Source organism: Phodopus roborovskii, unplaced genomic scaffold (genome assembly GCF_943737965.1).
Source record: "Phodopus roborovskii unplaced genomic scaffold, PHOROB, whole genome shotgun sequence".
In the NCBI taxonomy this organism is placed as follows: Eukaryota; Metazoa; Chordata; class Mammalia; order Rodentia; family Cricetidae; genus Phodopus; species Phodopus roborovskii.
The window spans coordinates 7,118,485-7,132,037 of NW_026126646.1; the positions used below are offsets into that span (position 1 = coordinate 7,118,485).

General features: G+C 49.4%; 1 protein-coding gene across 1 annotated transcript; it reads left to right on the top strand.

Moving 5' to 3' along the window:
- Positions 1 to 5,350: 5,350 nt before the first annotated feature.
- Positions 5,351 to 6,555, top strand: Fndc10 (fibronectin type III domain containing 10). Its single transcript, XM_051173955.1, has one exon. It carries the CDS (start codon positions 5,506 to 5,508, stop codon positions 6,175 to 6,177), a length of 672 nt encoding a protein of 223 aa, XP_051029912.1. The 5' UTR covers positions 5,351 to 5,505; the 3' UTR covers positions 6,178 to 6,555.
- Positions 6,556 to 13,553: the final 6,998 nt, after the last annotated feature.

Sequence of the window (13,553 nt, forward strand, 5' to 3'; positions counted from 1 at the left end):
CTGATGGACTTTTTAAAAATTTTTTAACTTTTAATGGTCATTAGAGAGTTAAACTGTACTTTCATCCTTTCAAGAGCTCAGTGAGCTGCTCTGTAGGAGCTTAGGAGATAAGAATGTTGAGAGCAAGGGTAGCTTGTGAAGTTTCAGAGAGAAGTTTGAAACTCTGTCAGGGCCACTTGTTATTTTGAATTAAGATTCTGTGGTGGTTTGAACAAGGATGACCCCAACAGGCTCATATATTTGAATGCTTAGTCATCAAGGAGTGGCACTGTTTGAGAAGGATTAAGAGGTATGATTTTAGTCTGGCGGTGGTGGCACATGCCTTTGATCCCAGCACTCTGGAGGCAGAGGCAGGTGGATCTCTGTGAGTTCAAGACAAGCCTGGTCTAAAAGAGCTAGTTGCAGGACAGACTCCAAAACCACCGAGAAACCCTGTCTCAAAAAAACAAACAAGCAAAAAAAGAAAAAAAAAGTATGGTCTTTTTGGAGTAGGGGTGGCCTTACTGGTAGAAGTGTATCACTGGGGATGGGTTTTGAGTCTTCAAAGTCCAAGCCAGGCAGGGCCAGTGGCTCTCTTTGCAGCTGCCTGTGGGGATCTGGATGTAGAACTCTCAGCTACCTTTCCAGCACCATGTCTGCCTGCACGCTGTCGTGCTTCCCGCTATCATGATAATGGACTAAAACTCTGGAACTGTCAGCCAGCCCCAATCACATGTTTTCATTTTCTCTCCTTTTTCCTTGAACTCACAGAGATCCACCTGCCTCTGCTTCCCGAGTGCTGGGATCAAAGGTGTGTGCCACCACCGCCCGGCTCACATGTTTTCATTTTAAGAGTTGCTATGATCAAAAAAAAGTTGCTATGACCATGGTGTCTTTTCCTAGCAATAGAAACCTTAGCTATGGATACTCCTTGGAGCTACCTTGGAACTTGCCATGTAGACTAAGCTAATCTCAAACTCCTGGCTCTGAGATTAAAGATATGTACCACTATATATGGCCAATGAATGTAAGTTAAAAAAATTTTTGAAAACGAGACAGGGTCTTACTGTGTAGCCAAGGCTAGCCTTGAACTTAGAATAGTGGCTGCTTTAGCCTCTCAAGATGGCTCAACAGTTAAAGACTTGCCCCCAAGCCAGAGAACTTGAGTTCGTTCCCTGAAAGTTACATCATGGAAGGAGAAAGCCAATTCCTACAAGATGTTCTCTAACTTCTACACATGCACTGTGGCTTGCATGAGTACACACAATATATGTAATTAAGAAAACGTAAAAACACAGCCAGCCATTGGTGGCACAGGCCTTTGATCCCAGCACTAGCAAGAGGCAGAGGCAGGTGGATCTTTGTGAGTTTGAAGCCAGCCTGATCTACAGAGCAAGTTCCAGGACAGGCTCTGAAAGCAATACAGAGAAATCCTGTCTGGAAAAAGAAAGAAAGGAAGGAAGAAAGAGAGAGAGGAAAGAAGGGAGGGAAGGAGGAAGGGAGAGAGAGAGAAAGAGGGAGGGAGGGAGAGAGAGGGGGGAAGATAATAGGAGACCTGGGGAACAATGAAATAGCTTCCTTTGCTCCAACGGCAGCCAGTAGATATGGCTTTGTCCTTCATTAGTTCCTTGACCCTCACCCATTGCCTCTTACCCAGAATCCAGTATCGGTGCTAAATCTGTGCCCACAGCTCATACCCAGAGGTCCAGTGTGAGCTAGAATGGATCAGCTTCTTCCTTAGGGTCTGCAGCTGAGAACCCCAAAGAAAACGTCTGTCAGCTGACTGTGAATTCCAGCACATAGGCTTTCTTCACTGACGCTACATCCAGACACTTAGAGGACGGACACATGCCAGCTTCTCACATTTGTTGTTTTTTGTTTTCTTTTTGAACAGCTATTGCCTTGATAACTTTATAGCCACAGAAGCTGACATTGGTGTAATCAACTTCTTTCCATAACAATTTTAATGTGCAAGCCAGGCCCAAGTCACCAGCCAACCCCAGGGCAGGGAAAGGCCAGTCCCACCCAAACTCCTCCTAGCCTGAGAAAGAGGGTACCCGAAAGGAAATGTAGTTACTGCTACCAGAAATGGAAAGGATCCTGGGGGTAGTCAGTCCCTACTCCATACCACCACAACAGCCTCAATATCCCGCAGGACTTTGTGTTTTGGCCTCAACTTGCTCGGTTTGCGCTCCATCTGTCTCACCCAACCCATGATGTACTTTCTGGGCACCCTGCCTGTGACAGGCTCCTTTACCTCTAGTTTCCAGCAGCACTACCTAGGAAGTTGGCTGTAGCCCAAGGAGGGGCCACCTGTTCCAGCCTGCTTCCCCGCTGTGCTGATCGGTAGCCTTGTGAGCAGGGACCTGGAAAGCTGTAACAAGGAAATCTTGTGTAGAGGTGTGAACGTAGCTCCCAATAGGGCCCAAGCTCCCACTATTCTTGCAGGGTCCAACGGCACGGTTTTGGCTACGGTGCTTCAACAGAGCTAAGCCCCAAGATTGTGCTGCCACCGGAGCAGGGAATATCCTACTTCAGCTGGGGGCAAGCTGCAGAAACAGGAGAGGGTCAGCATGGGATGGGGTGGTGCAGGGCTCCTTGTGGTATCTAGGGACGACATGGCTCTCCTTTCCTTGCTCTGTTGGCTTAGAGAATTTGGATGAGAAGTAGGGCCCCCTGTTGCCAGCTTTCTCTGATGCTGCGGTGGCTTGGCAGACCTTGTGTAGGAATTACCTTTCCCCTGCCTTTGTCCTCTCTTTGTTCCTAGCTGGAAAGACACCATGGATAGACTTATCCAGGCAGGGTATATCAAAATCCTCATCTCCATGGCCAGCCCCAGAAGAGAGAGAGAGAGTGCATCTGGGAATCCGATCAAGTGCTGCCCTGACCAGGAAAGGCCCTCACCCTAGGACAAGCTTGAGGCCTGTAGGAAGTTAAATTTAGGCCAGAGCTCTGGGTATTACATTTTTTCACATCAGCTGACTGTGTAACAAGGTGGACAGCTTGTCTTGGTCAGTGTTGTATTGCTGTGAAGAGACACCACGACCAGGGTAGCTCTTATAAAAGAAGGCATTTAATGGGGGCTTGCTTACAGGTTCAGAGGTTTAGTCCATTAATCAGTTTGGTGGGTGTGCCTCATGGTAGCAAGCCAGTAGACGTGGTGCTGGAGATGTAGCAGAGAGTTCTACGTGAGGGTCCATAGGCAGCAGGGAGAGGACACTCAAAACCTACCCCCAGCATACACTTCCTCCAACAAGGCCACACCTCCTAATAGTGCTATTCCCTGCTGACCAAGCATTCAAATCTATGAGCCTATAGGCCGAGTGCCTTCCTATTCAAGCCACCGCACAGCTCCTCCTGTATCCACCTGACTCTAATTCCTGGTGTGGTCTGAAATTGAGCATCCAGCTGTCTTCGGTGCAAAGATTCCACATTGCATTGCCCCGCCCGCCCATTTTCTGTACCCTACACCAAGGCAAAGAGAAACTCTAGTGTCTATATTTCCAGCAGATACCTACGAGCCAACTGAGTGAAGGCTCTGGGTAGTCCTGGACATGGCATGCAGCAGGTCCCTGAGGTAACCATTATTTTTTAATTCCTTGAGAAATTCCTGGGCACTCCTACAGTGGTGAGGCAGGAAGTCTGTGGTTTGCCCAGCCTAAGGGGAAGGTAGAAATGGGTGTCCCTCACTGGGAGCAGAGATCTCAGCAGACCCTGTCAAGGTTCCTGGAAATTGTAGAGGTCCTCAGAGTTAGAGGCGGCATGCACTGGCTGGGTAGGAGGCTTCTGATAATGACCTCAGGCTCTGTTCCTCTAAGACTGGGGCTGCTCCTGTTTTTCAGGGTGACTAGGACAGAGGCTGGGAAAGGGCTCTGTGTGTGTGGCAAAGGTCGGATCCAGTGAACACTGAAGTCCTCCTAGGACCTTTTCCTTTTCCAGCTAAGGTCACCTGGGAGGTGTCATAAGGGGGTCAGAATCCAAAGGACATTTGCCTGCGACCCTCCTCACCGTCCTGTCCTTAACAGCAGAGTTTTCAGCACTAGGGGGCTTCACCCCTAGTTAGGGCAGCCGGGTGTTCTGGGGCCCTGAAAGCTGTATGTGTTGGGTGACCTGTGTAAGAGTATGACCCTGGAGTGCGGCCTTTCTTCCCTTCCCTCTATGGAACAGCATAGACATTGCACAAACTCGGTTGTTTCTGTTTGGTTGTTCTGTTTTTGAGACTGGTCTGAAGTTTGCAAAGTAGTCAAGAATGGCCTTGACCTCCTGATCCGTTCTCCCAAGAACTGGGATTACAGGTTTGTGCCACTGTAACCTCTCTGGTGTGCTTGTTTTACTTTTTATCTTGTTTTCATTTTGACGATCTCACTAAATTATCCAGGTTGGCCTTGAATTTGTTTGGTAGCCCAGGTAGCCCTTTCTTATGTTTTTGGTTGTGAGCCTAGCCTTTAATGGCTGAGCCATCTCTCCAGGCCCAGGTAGCCCTTTCTGTGTGTGTGTGCCCGTCTGTCTGTCTCTCTGTCTCCGACTCTCTCTCTCTCGCTCTCTGGTTTTTCAAGACAGGGTTTCTTTGTGTAGCTTTGGAGCCTGTCCTGGAACTTGCTCTGTAGACCAGGCTGGCCTCAAACTCACAGAGATCAACCTGTGTCAGCCTCCCGAGTGCTGGGATTGGTAGGCTCTCTCCTAAACAGCTCGGATTTCTATAGACCTGCACCACCTGATTCAGGGTGGACTTTTTATGGACATTTCCTTCCTTCCTTCCTTCCTTCCTTCCTTCCTTCCTTCCTTCCTTTCTTCCTTTCTTCCTGTCTTTGTTTTGTTTTTCGAGACAGAGTTTCTCTGTGTAGCTTTGGAGCCTATCCTGGCACTCACTCTGTAGACCAGGCGGGACTCGAACTCACAGAGATCCGCCTGCCTCTGTGATTAAAGGCTTGTGCCACCAATGCCCGGCTGGGCATTTCTTTTTCCAGTCCTGACCCTCTTCACGAGCCAAAGAAGGTAAGGAAAACTGAAAGAGAGGGCCGGTCCGACCTGCACCTTCTCTTTATGTGTGCAGTTAATCAATTTTTACCAATACTTCCCTCCCTAGTAATGCCAACATTTCAGTCATTTTGCTTATCCCCTTGGTCAGAGCGTGCGGGGGACTCTCTTGCCGGTCACGAGGAGCCAGCATCGGGTAGAGGGACCGTCCATCAGGGGTCCTTATCAACTGTGGCAGGGGCTTGTCCTAGGGTCACTGCGCACCACCTGTCCACAGTAGGCATACTCTTGCGCCGTGGGATGCGGCCCACAGAGGGTTAAGGAGGCGGGACGTGGGACAGCCCCGCCTCTGCCGCTGGGTCCGAGCGCGCACTGGGCGTGGGTGTGGGGCGGGTGAGGGCCCTGCGTGGGGCGGGTTGGAGCAAGTGGCGGATGAGGGTCCTGCGCGGGGCCAGCGCGGCAGCGGCTGGGGCGGCGTGGCCCGCGTGACCCTCCCCGCGCCCGGTGCGCTAGCGAGCCCGCGCCCCGTTGCGCCGGCCCCGCCGCAGGATGCGCGCTCCGCCGCTGCTGCTGCTGCTGGCCGCCTGCGCCCCGTCCTCAGGCGCAGATGTGACCCCGACGCCGCCGGGCTGGGAGCCGGCCTCCGACGCGCCCTGGTGCCCCTACAAGGTGCTGTCCGAGGGCCCCGAGGCGGGCGGTGGGCGCCTATGCTTTCGCAGCCCGGTTCGCGGCTTCCGCTGCCAGGAGCCCGGCTGCGTGACGCTAGTCTCGGCGGGTGGTTCGCTGCGCGCCCACGTCCTGCGCAACCGCAGCGTGCTGCTGCAGTGGCGCCTGGCTCCGGCCGAGGCGCGCCGCGTGCGAGTCTTCGCGCTGAACTGCTCGTGGCGTGGCACCTACACGCGCTTCCCGTGCGATCGGGTGCTGTTGGGCGCCTCCTGCCGCGACTACCTGCTGCCCGATGTGCACGACAGCGTGCGCTACCGCTTGTGCCTGCAGCCGCTGCCGCTGCGCGCCGAGCTCGCCACCGCCCAGCCAGAGCTCGCAGAGTGCGTGGAGTTCACCGCCGAACCGGCAGCTATGCAGGAGATCGTGGTGGCCATGACGGCGGTGGGCGGCTCCATCTGTGTCATGTTGGTGGTCATCTGCCTGCTGGTGGCCTACATCACCGAGAACCTCATGCACCCGACCTTCAGGCGACCCAGTCATCGCAGGCAGTCGTGAAGCGCAAGGCGACCCGCCCACCTGGGTTCCACCTGCCCAAATGTGCTAAGACCCTAGGCCCTTTCTCCTGCTTACCTCTCATTCCCTCTCCCTCTTTGCGATGCCCATGGAGGGCCTAATGGAGACTAGCCCGTGCAGGGACCTTGTCATCATTTCATGACCTTGCTGGGTCTGCCTTCCAGACTCAGTTCTCAGACTGGCCATGGGCCCCAGGCTAGAGTGTCAGGCGCATCCAGGGGTCTTCCCTGTCTCTAGAGGCCTTGTAGAGCCGGCCAGAATTTACAGTCCCTCTGTCAAGAGCCACTGGCTCCCAGGACCATCAACCTGAACTTTCGTCTTGTGCTATGTTGTCAGAGCTTGGGGCGTGACCGTTGCTTGGTCACTTTGGGCTTTGCAGATGGGGAGGAGTAACCTCTGGATCCTGTACCCATCCCACCTTACCCAGTGGGCTTAGGTTAGCTTTGTGCCTTAGTTTCTCTGGCCCACTGCAGGAGCCACCCATCCCTCAGCAGCTGTCCGTGGGCATCTGTGGCCCTGTGATTGGCTGGCTTATGCATGCTTCTGTCCAGAGTCCCACTGAGGACACAACCATCCTCGAGATTTTCAGGAGCCTGGGGCAGGGGTTCACAGGCCCTGTTTTGTCTTCCTATGTGGGTGTCCAAGAAGCCAAGAGCCATGATGTAGCTCAGCAGGCTGGACCCAACGTCCAGCTGCTGCATCCAGGGGTGAGTGCCCTCCACCTTAGGGGGCTGGGGATTCACCCTCCCCTTTCCCTTGTACTGCCTTGATTAGGACTTTCCCGGTGTGTGTGTGTGTGTGTGTGTGTGTGTGTGTGTGTGTGTGTGTATGTGGTGGTGGTGGTTGGGAGGTCAGCTGAAGGGATCATGGGGACCGAAGGAAAGCTGCCAACCTCGTCCTCCAGCCAGACCCTTAACTGTGGTCTGGATCCCAAGCCTCAACAAACTCGAGACCTCAGTGGCCATAGTGGCACTTCACTACCCCCTGTCCTTACACTAAAGGGTAGAGAGCCTGAGGTCTGGCTTCAGTGATGTGGGCCCTCCATCTGCACGGGCAGAGTTTGGCCTTGTCTACCTCCTGGCAGACAGAGCCACCTGGCTGAGGTCACCCGGCCATCTGGTGATATTGGGCACTGGGAAAGAGTAAGGCATTTCTCCTGTCTTTGAGCCTGGGCTCTGACCACTGAACTTGACCCTGGGTATTTCCCATCCCACTCTCTCTCCAGCGACCTGAGCCCTGGCTGGTAGTAATATTTGTGCCCTACCTCTCTGTCTTTGTTCTGCCCACTCCCTGTGAGGCACTGGACAGTTGCCAGTATCTAAATGTCCATCACTCTCAGACCAAAAACACTGTCTTGTGTGTTTATTTGGGATGTTGGAGGGAAGGTTATGGGTGAGGGAAGGTTATGGGTGTGGATTCAGTTCCTCCAAGGACTGAATTTTTTTTTTTTTTTTTTTTTTTTTTTTGTTTCTCTTGACAGGGTTTCTCTGTATTGCTTTGGAGTCTGGTCTGGAACTCATTTTGTAGACCAGGCAGGCTTCAGACTCACAGATATCTGCCTGCTTTTGCCTCCCAAGTGCTGGGATTAAAGGCATGTGCCACCAACACCTGGCTGGGCCTCAAGCATTAGTCCAGTGGCTGGCCTTGAACCATTTCCTAGTGGGCATGGGATGGTGATCAGCTCAAGGCAGTGTTCACTGGGATGCTGACTTTACATTCTGTCAGAAGGACAGACAGGGTGTCCATAGTTTACTTGTCCACCCTCAGACCTTGGGAAAGCGTCTTTTCCTAGGCCGGCCGTGTTGTATGGGTGGGGGTGGAGAGTGGCACTGTCGGTGGTTAGAAATAGCCCCAGCATACAATGATGACAGGCGACAGTTAGGCAGCTCTAGGAGAGGGTTCCCGTGGTGGGGCTTCCTTCTGCAGTGTTAGAATTGGGAATAGGATTTGTAACCTGGGACTACTGTATGAACCACTCTCTCTCTCCCCACCTAGAATGTCCTTGGGACTCTCGTGCTCCTGTGACCCTGAAGAAGCCAAAAGCACAAGACAGAGATGAGCCAGCTCTGATGAGTGACTCATCTAGAGGGCGGGAGAAAGGTTGGGGGTGTAGTGGCATGCCTAGACTCATCTGAGGGGTGGAGGACATAGCAGGCTGTCTAGACAGCCAGGGCAGAAATAGGAGGGGCTTGCAGTCCAGCTGCCTCCCACTGCAGTTCTTTGAGGACCTAGGCTGTATATGGGGAATATTCTGGTGTCTTCAGCCAGCTTGGGCAGGAGTTTGCTCTCTGGAAGTGCCCTATCTGAAGTACCTTAGTGTTCAACGTCTAGCTCCCTAGGCACAGTCTGATTCCAGAGCTAGGACCATGTGGTGCTAAAGTTCTATGAGACCTCTTACAGGATTCAGCTGTAGCCCAGTTGTTAGAATGCTTTCCTAGCATTTAAAAGGCGATGGGTTCAGTCTCCAGCACTGTATAAATTGGGAATCGTGGTAGACATCTATAACCCCAGCACTCAGAACATGGAGTGTGGAAGATAAATTCAAAGTCAGAGGGGCATGGTGGTGCACACCTTTGATCCCAGAATTCAAGAGGCAGAGGCTGAGGATGTCTTGAGTTCATGACCAGCCTGGTCTACAGAGTGAGTTCCAGGACAGCCAGGGCTGTTACACAGAGAAACACTGTCTCAAACAAAACAAAACAAAACAAAAGGTTCAAAGTCCTCAGCTATGTTGAGTTAAAATAAAGGCTAGGAAAAAAATCCCCAACTTACAGACCAGCCATATGGAAAGAAATAAATTATATTCATTTAATTAGTGCACAGGTTCCCCACAGCTATGGCCCAGACAGAGTTGTGTCCCAGCCCAACTCTGTTCAAGTGTGTGACACTTCTTGAAATTGCTGGTATGATCCCCAGGGACAATTTACACTTCTACCCAAAACAAAACCTTCAAAAACCTGGTCACAGCATATGACTGCTTTAGCCTACCAGAATGATCCATAGCCCATCTTCTTTGCATGAATTGAACTCCCATGAGGGGAGTACCAAAGTTTCAGGGGGATGACTAGCTTCCTCAAGAACCTTCATGTGCTGAGTTACACAGAAGCTACCAAAAGAGCTCACTACTTGTTATCAGGGCTTAGGACATGTAAACCCTACTAGTCACTGTGGATCTTGAGCATTTAAATGGGGCTAATGTGACTGAGGAAAATTTTGCTTTTGAGATAGGATTGCAGTGTGTAGCCCTGACTGCCCTGAAGCTTGCTATGTAGACTAGGCTGTCCTTGAACTCCCAGAGATCTGCTGCCTGTGTCTCCCTACTTCTAAGATTAAAACTGTTATGCAGAGAAACCCTGTCTCACACAACAACAACAAAAAAACCATGTCCAGCATCTTTTTTTTTCCCAATTGGACACCATAGTATGTACCATAAAAGAACAAACAGATAAACCTTAAAAATTTTAAACTAGGTATGGTGGTTTAAACCCATAATTCCAGTAGCTGGAAGGTGGAGACGGGGATTAGAAATTCAAGGCCAAGTCTTGGCAATTGGAGACTCAAATACCAGACCACAGGTTAGCAAGTTGGCTTACCAGGCAAAGGACATGTCAAGCCTGATGAGCTGAATTTGATTCCCAAGACTCACACAGTGGAGGGAGTCCACCAACTACTGGAGGTTGTTGTCAGACCTCTACATGTCCATGGTTCATGTGGACACACACAAAATAAAGGAACATTAAAAAATTAAATTTCCACCTTTGCCAAACGTAGCATATTCACATAATTTCATCACTTAGAAGGCTGAATCTAGAGGATTTTGCTTTGACTAGCCATGATTACAGAGTAAGACCCTGTCTATGCTAGGGATTGAACTCAAGTCTTTGTCCATCTTGGCCAAGTATTATTCCTATCACTGAAGCTCTGCCCCCATCCCTTCAGAAGTCTTCCTTCCTTCGTTTCTTTTGAGACAAGGTCTCATTATGAAGTCAGAGCTGTGCTGGAATTTGCTATATAGACTAGGCTGGCCTAGAACTGATAGAGATTTCCCCTGCCTTTGCCTCCAGAATGCTGGAACTAAAGGGTTAGGCCACAATGTCCAGCCCCTTAACATTTTTTTTAAACCCAGTGTGAAGAATTTGCACACCAACACAAGCTGGGTATGGTGGCACATCCTTGTAATTCCAGCACACGGGAGGCTGAGGCTGGGGAATTACAAATTTGAAGCTAGCTTGGGCTACACAGTGAGACCCTGCCACAAAAACTCAGAAGTTAAAAAAAAAAAAAAAGCAAACAAACAGAAAAAAACCCTTCTCTATTCAACCTGCAGGTCCTAACTCAGGGAAAATGAAAGTATTTGTACAGACTGTTCACACACATATGAGCTATCTGCAATAGTCCTAGACTAGAAACAGCCCAAATGCCTATCTGCAGGTGATTGAACAAAATATAGTATGTCCAAACAATGGAACGCAATGTGGCAATAAAACTGGCAATAAGGAAGTTGGGCATGGTGGCATACTCCTTTAATCCCAGCACTTGGGAAGCAGAGGCAGTTGGGTCACTGAGTTTGAGGCCAGCATGGTATTCAGAGCAAGTTCCAAGACTGCCAGGGCTACACAGAGAAACCCTGTCTCGGGGGTGAGGGGGTGGGGCGTGGAGGGGTGGGGGAGTGAGGGCAGGCACTGGTGATGCCAGGGAGAGGGTCAGGAGTTCAAGTAATTATCAGGTGTATATTGACTTTGATGCTAGCCTAGACTACGTGAGACCTTGTAATTCTAAAATATGAAGATTACAGTAACAGGGAGCACAGTTACTGTTGCTTGGGGAGATGGATTGAGGGCTGGAAGAAGGGAAGGCAAGAAATTGATAAATGTGTTGATTTCACAGGTATACACATATATCTAGAAAGATACCAAGTTTTATGACTTAAATACTGTATATGTGATTTATTAGGTTAGTTGTCTTATTCTGCCTATTAAAAAATTGTCCTAGCCAGGCACGGTGGCATTTTAATCCCAGGACACGGGTTTGAAGCTAACCTTGTCTGCATAGTGAGTTCTAGGCCAGCCAGGGCTAGAGGAACCCTGTCTTAACAAACAGTTAAAACAAAAATGCCCTTGGTGTTGCAGAATTGGCTCAGCATTTAAGAGCACTAGTTGCTCTTCCAGAAGATCTGGGTTGGATTTCCAGCACTCACATGGTGGATCATAACCATACCTATAGTGCCAGGGGATCTGATGCCCTCTTCAGGCCTCCAGGAACACTAGGCATACCTACATAAACATGAATGCAGATAAAACACTGATATACAGGTCCAACTCCACAATTTTGGTTGTGTGAGTCCTCAGTGTGCACCGGCTGTGAGTCACTTCAGCCCCTCCCCTTCAGTGTGGTCTGGGAGTGTGATCTAGGCTGACCTCAAGCTCTATGTAGCTGATATTGACCCTGAACTAATTCTTTTGTGCCCAGGACCCAAACACTAAGATTATAGGCACGTTACCACTATACCCATATTGGGACAGCAGGTCTATGCAAACTAGAAAGGGGATGGGAGGCAGCTTGGTGGTAGAACTCTTGTTTAGCACGTGTAAAGCCCTAGGTTTCATGTGTGTGCATGTATTATGTATGTATGTATGTATGTATGTACGTACGTACTCTTTTAGGGCTCAGAATCTATAAGCAGTGTATATAGCTCCAAAAAAGAACATTTGGAGACATAAAGTTGAATGTGATGTGTTGCTGGGAGCAAAGGACAGGGGAGTAAGGCAACAAAGGGGAAGGCTTTCTGAAAGAAGGGACATCGGTTCTAGCTCAATTAGTAATTAAGGTGACTGAGATATAGCTGGACAGGCAGGGCGGGTGGAGTGATGTCTACAAAAGCAGATGGGTGCAGCATCTGCATTGGAAGAAAAGGCATGGGTGAGTAGGGTGTAGCTCAGCCATTAAGTTCTAAGACAGTAAGGACAGTGGAGAGGCTGGTGTCTAGACAATGATGCCTTGGAAGTCAGGCCTACGTGTTTTGAGCACATTGAAGAAAGCCCTGGAGGGGTTCATGTTGTTTCTTGTGACTGCAAATGAAAAGAGATCATCATTATATGAAGCATCTTTAACATACACAATCATTCAGAGCACCTTGATCCTTCTATTCTCAATGGCTGTCCAGTTTCACTTTCACATTCTCAGTTTGGTAAATATTCCTTGATCCCACACACAGATTTTTTTTTAAGTTTTTGTTTGTTTTACACAATTCTCCCTACCAGGCAGGTGTTGTGGTGCATGCTGTTAATTACATCACTTGAGAGGCTGAGAAAGGCAGATCCCTGTGAATTTGAGGCTGGCCTGATGTACATAGGGAATTCCAGGGTAAAGATACATAGTGAGACTCTGTCTTAGAAATATCAAAAACAAAGCAAAACACACACACACACACACACACACACACACACACACACACACACACACACACGAACCAACCAAAACCCCCAAATAAAACAGAAAAGGTATGTACTACCACTCCTAGCCACAGAACTTTAAAGTAATAAATACTGCAAAAGTGGGACACTGTCTTCATCCTGCAAACCCTTAAGTCCTACAAAAACAAACAAGTGCATGCTTCTCCCCCCTCCCCCTCCTTTTGAGGGTTTCTCCGTGTAGCCCTTAGTGTTCTAGAACTCAGTCTGTAGACCAGGCTGGCCTCTAACTCACAGAGTTCAGCCTGTCTCTGCCTCCTGAGTGCTGGGGTTAAAGGTGTGCCTCATCACCCATCTCATATGCTTCTTTAAAGTTCCCTTGACTACGTCAGAGGGGCCCTTAAGGATTTTTAGCACTTCATTTTTAACAGGCCCCTACACTTCATCACTGACTGATGTCATGTTAGAGACACCATCCTGCCCTTAAAAACCAGCCCTAACACTTGGCAAAATGGAAACAAAGACATAGTCCATAGTTCCAGGAAAGTCCCCAAGTAAAAGTCCCTAAATGTACTAATCTTGCATTTTGCTTCTGTAGTTCTGCTTCTTGATAATGGAAATGTGCTAACCAAGATATGTTTTTTTTTTTTTTTTTGTACATAAAAGACAAAGAAATGTAAGGCTCAAGGCTACATGATTTGGGAAAGTTTTCCGTGCAGCCACTGGGCAACAATAAAAGCTATCGTTTTGGCTCTAAGAGTGTCTGTGTGATCATCTCTAGTGGGCTAATCTCCCAACTGATTTTCAACCTTTTTCTTCTCAGAGACAGGAAGAACATTGATGACAGATTTCGATGTCAAGGAGCATGGTGCCCCCCAATAACTAGGCTCCAATAACTAGGCTTGAGTTTCTTAACTTCCTGTCCAACAAAGGGTCTGTTATTCACCC

Coding starts and splice junctions, on each gene's coding strand:
- Fndc10 (XM_051173955.1), top strand. CDS start 5,506: ATGCGCGCTCCGCCGCTGCTGCTGCTGCTGGCCGCCTGCGCCCCGTCC.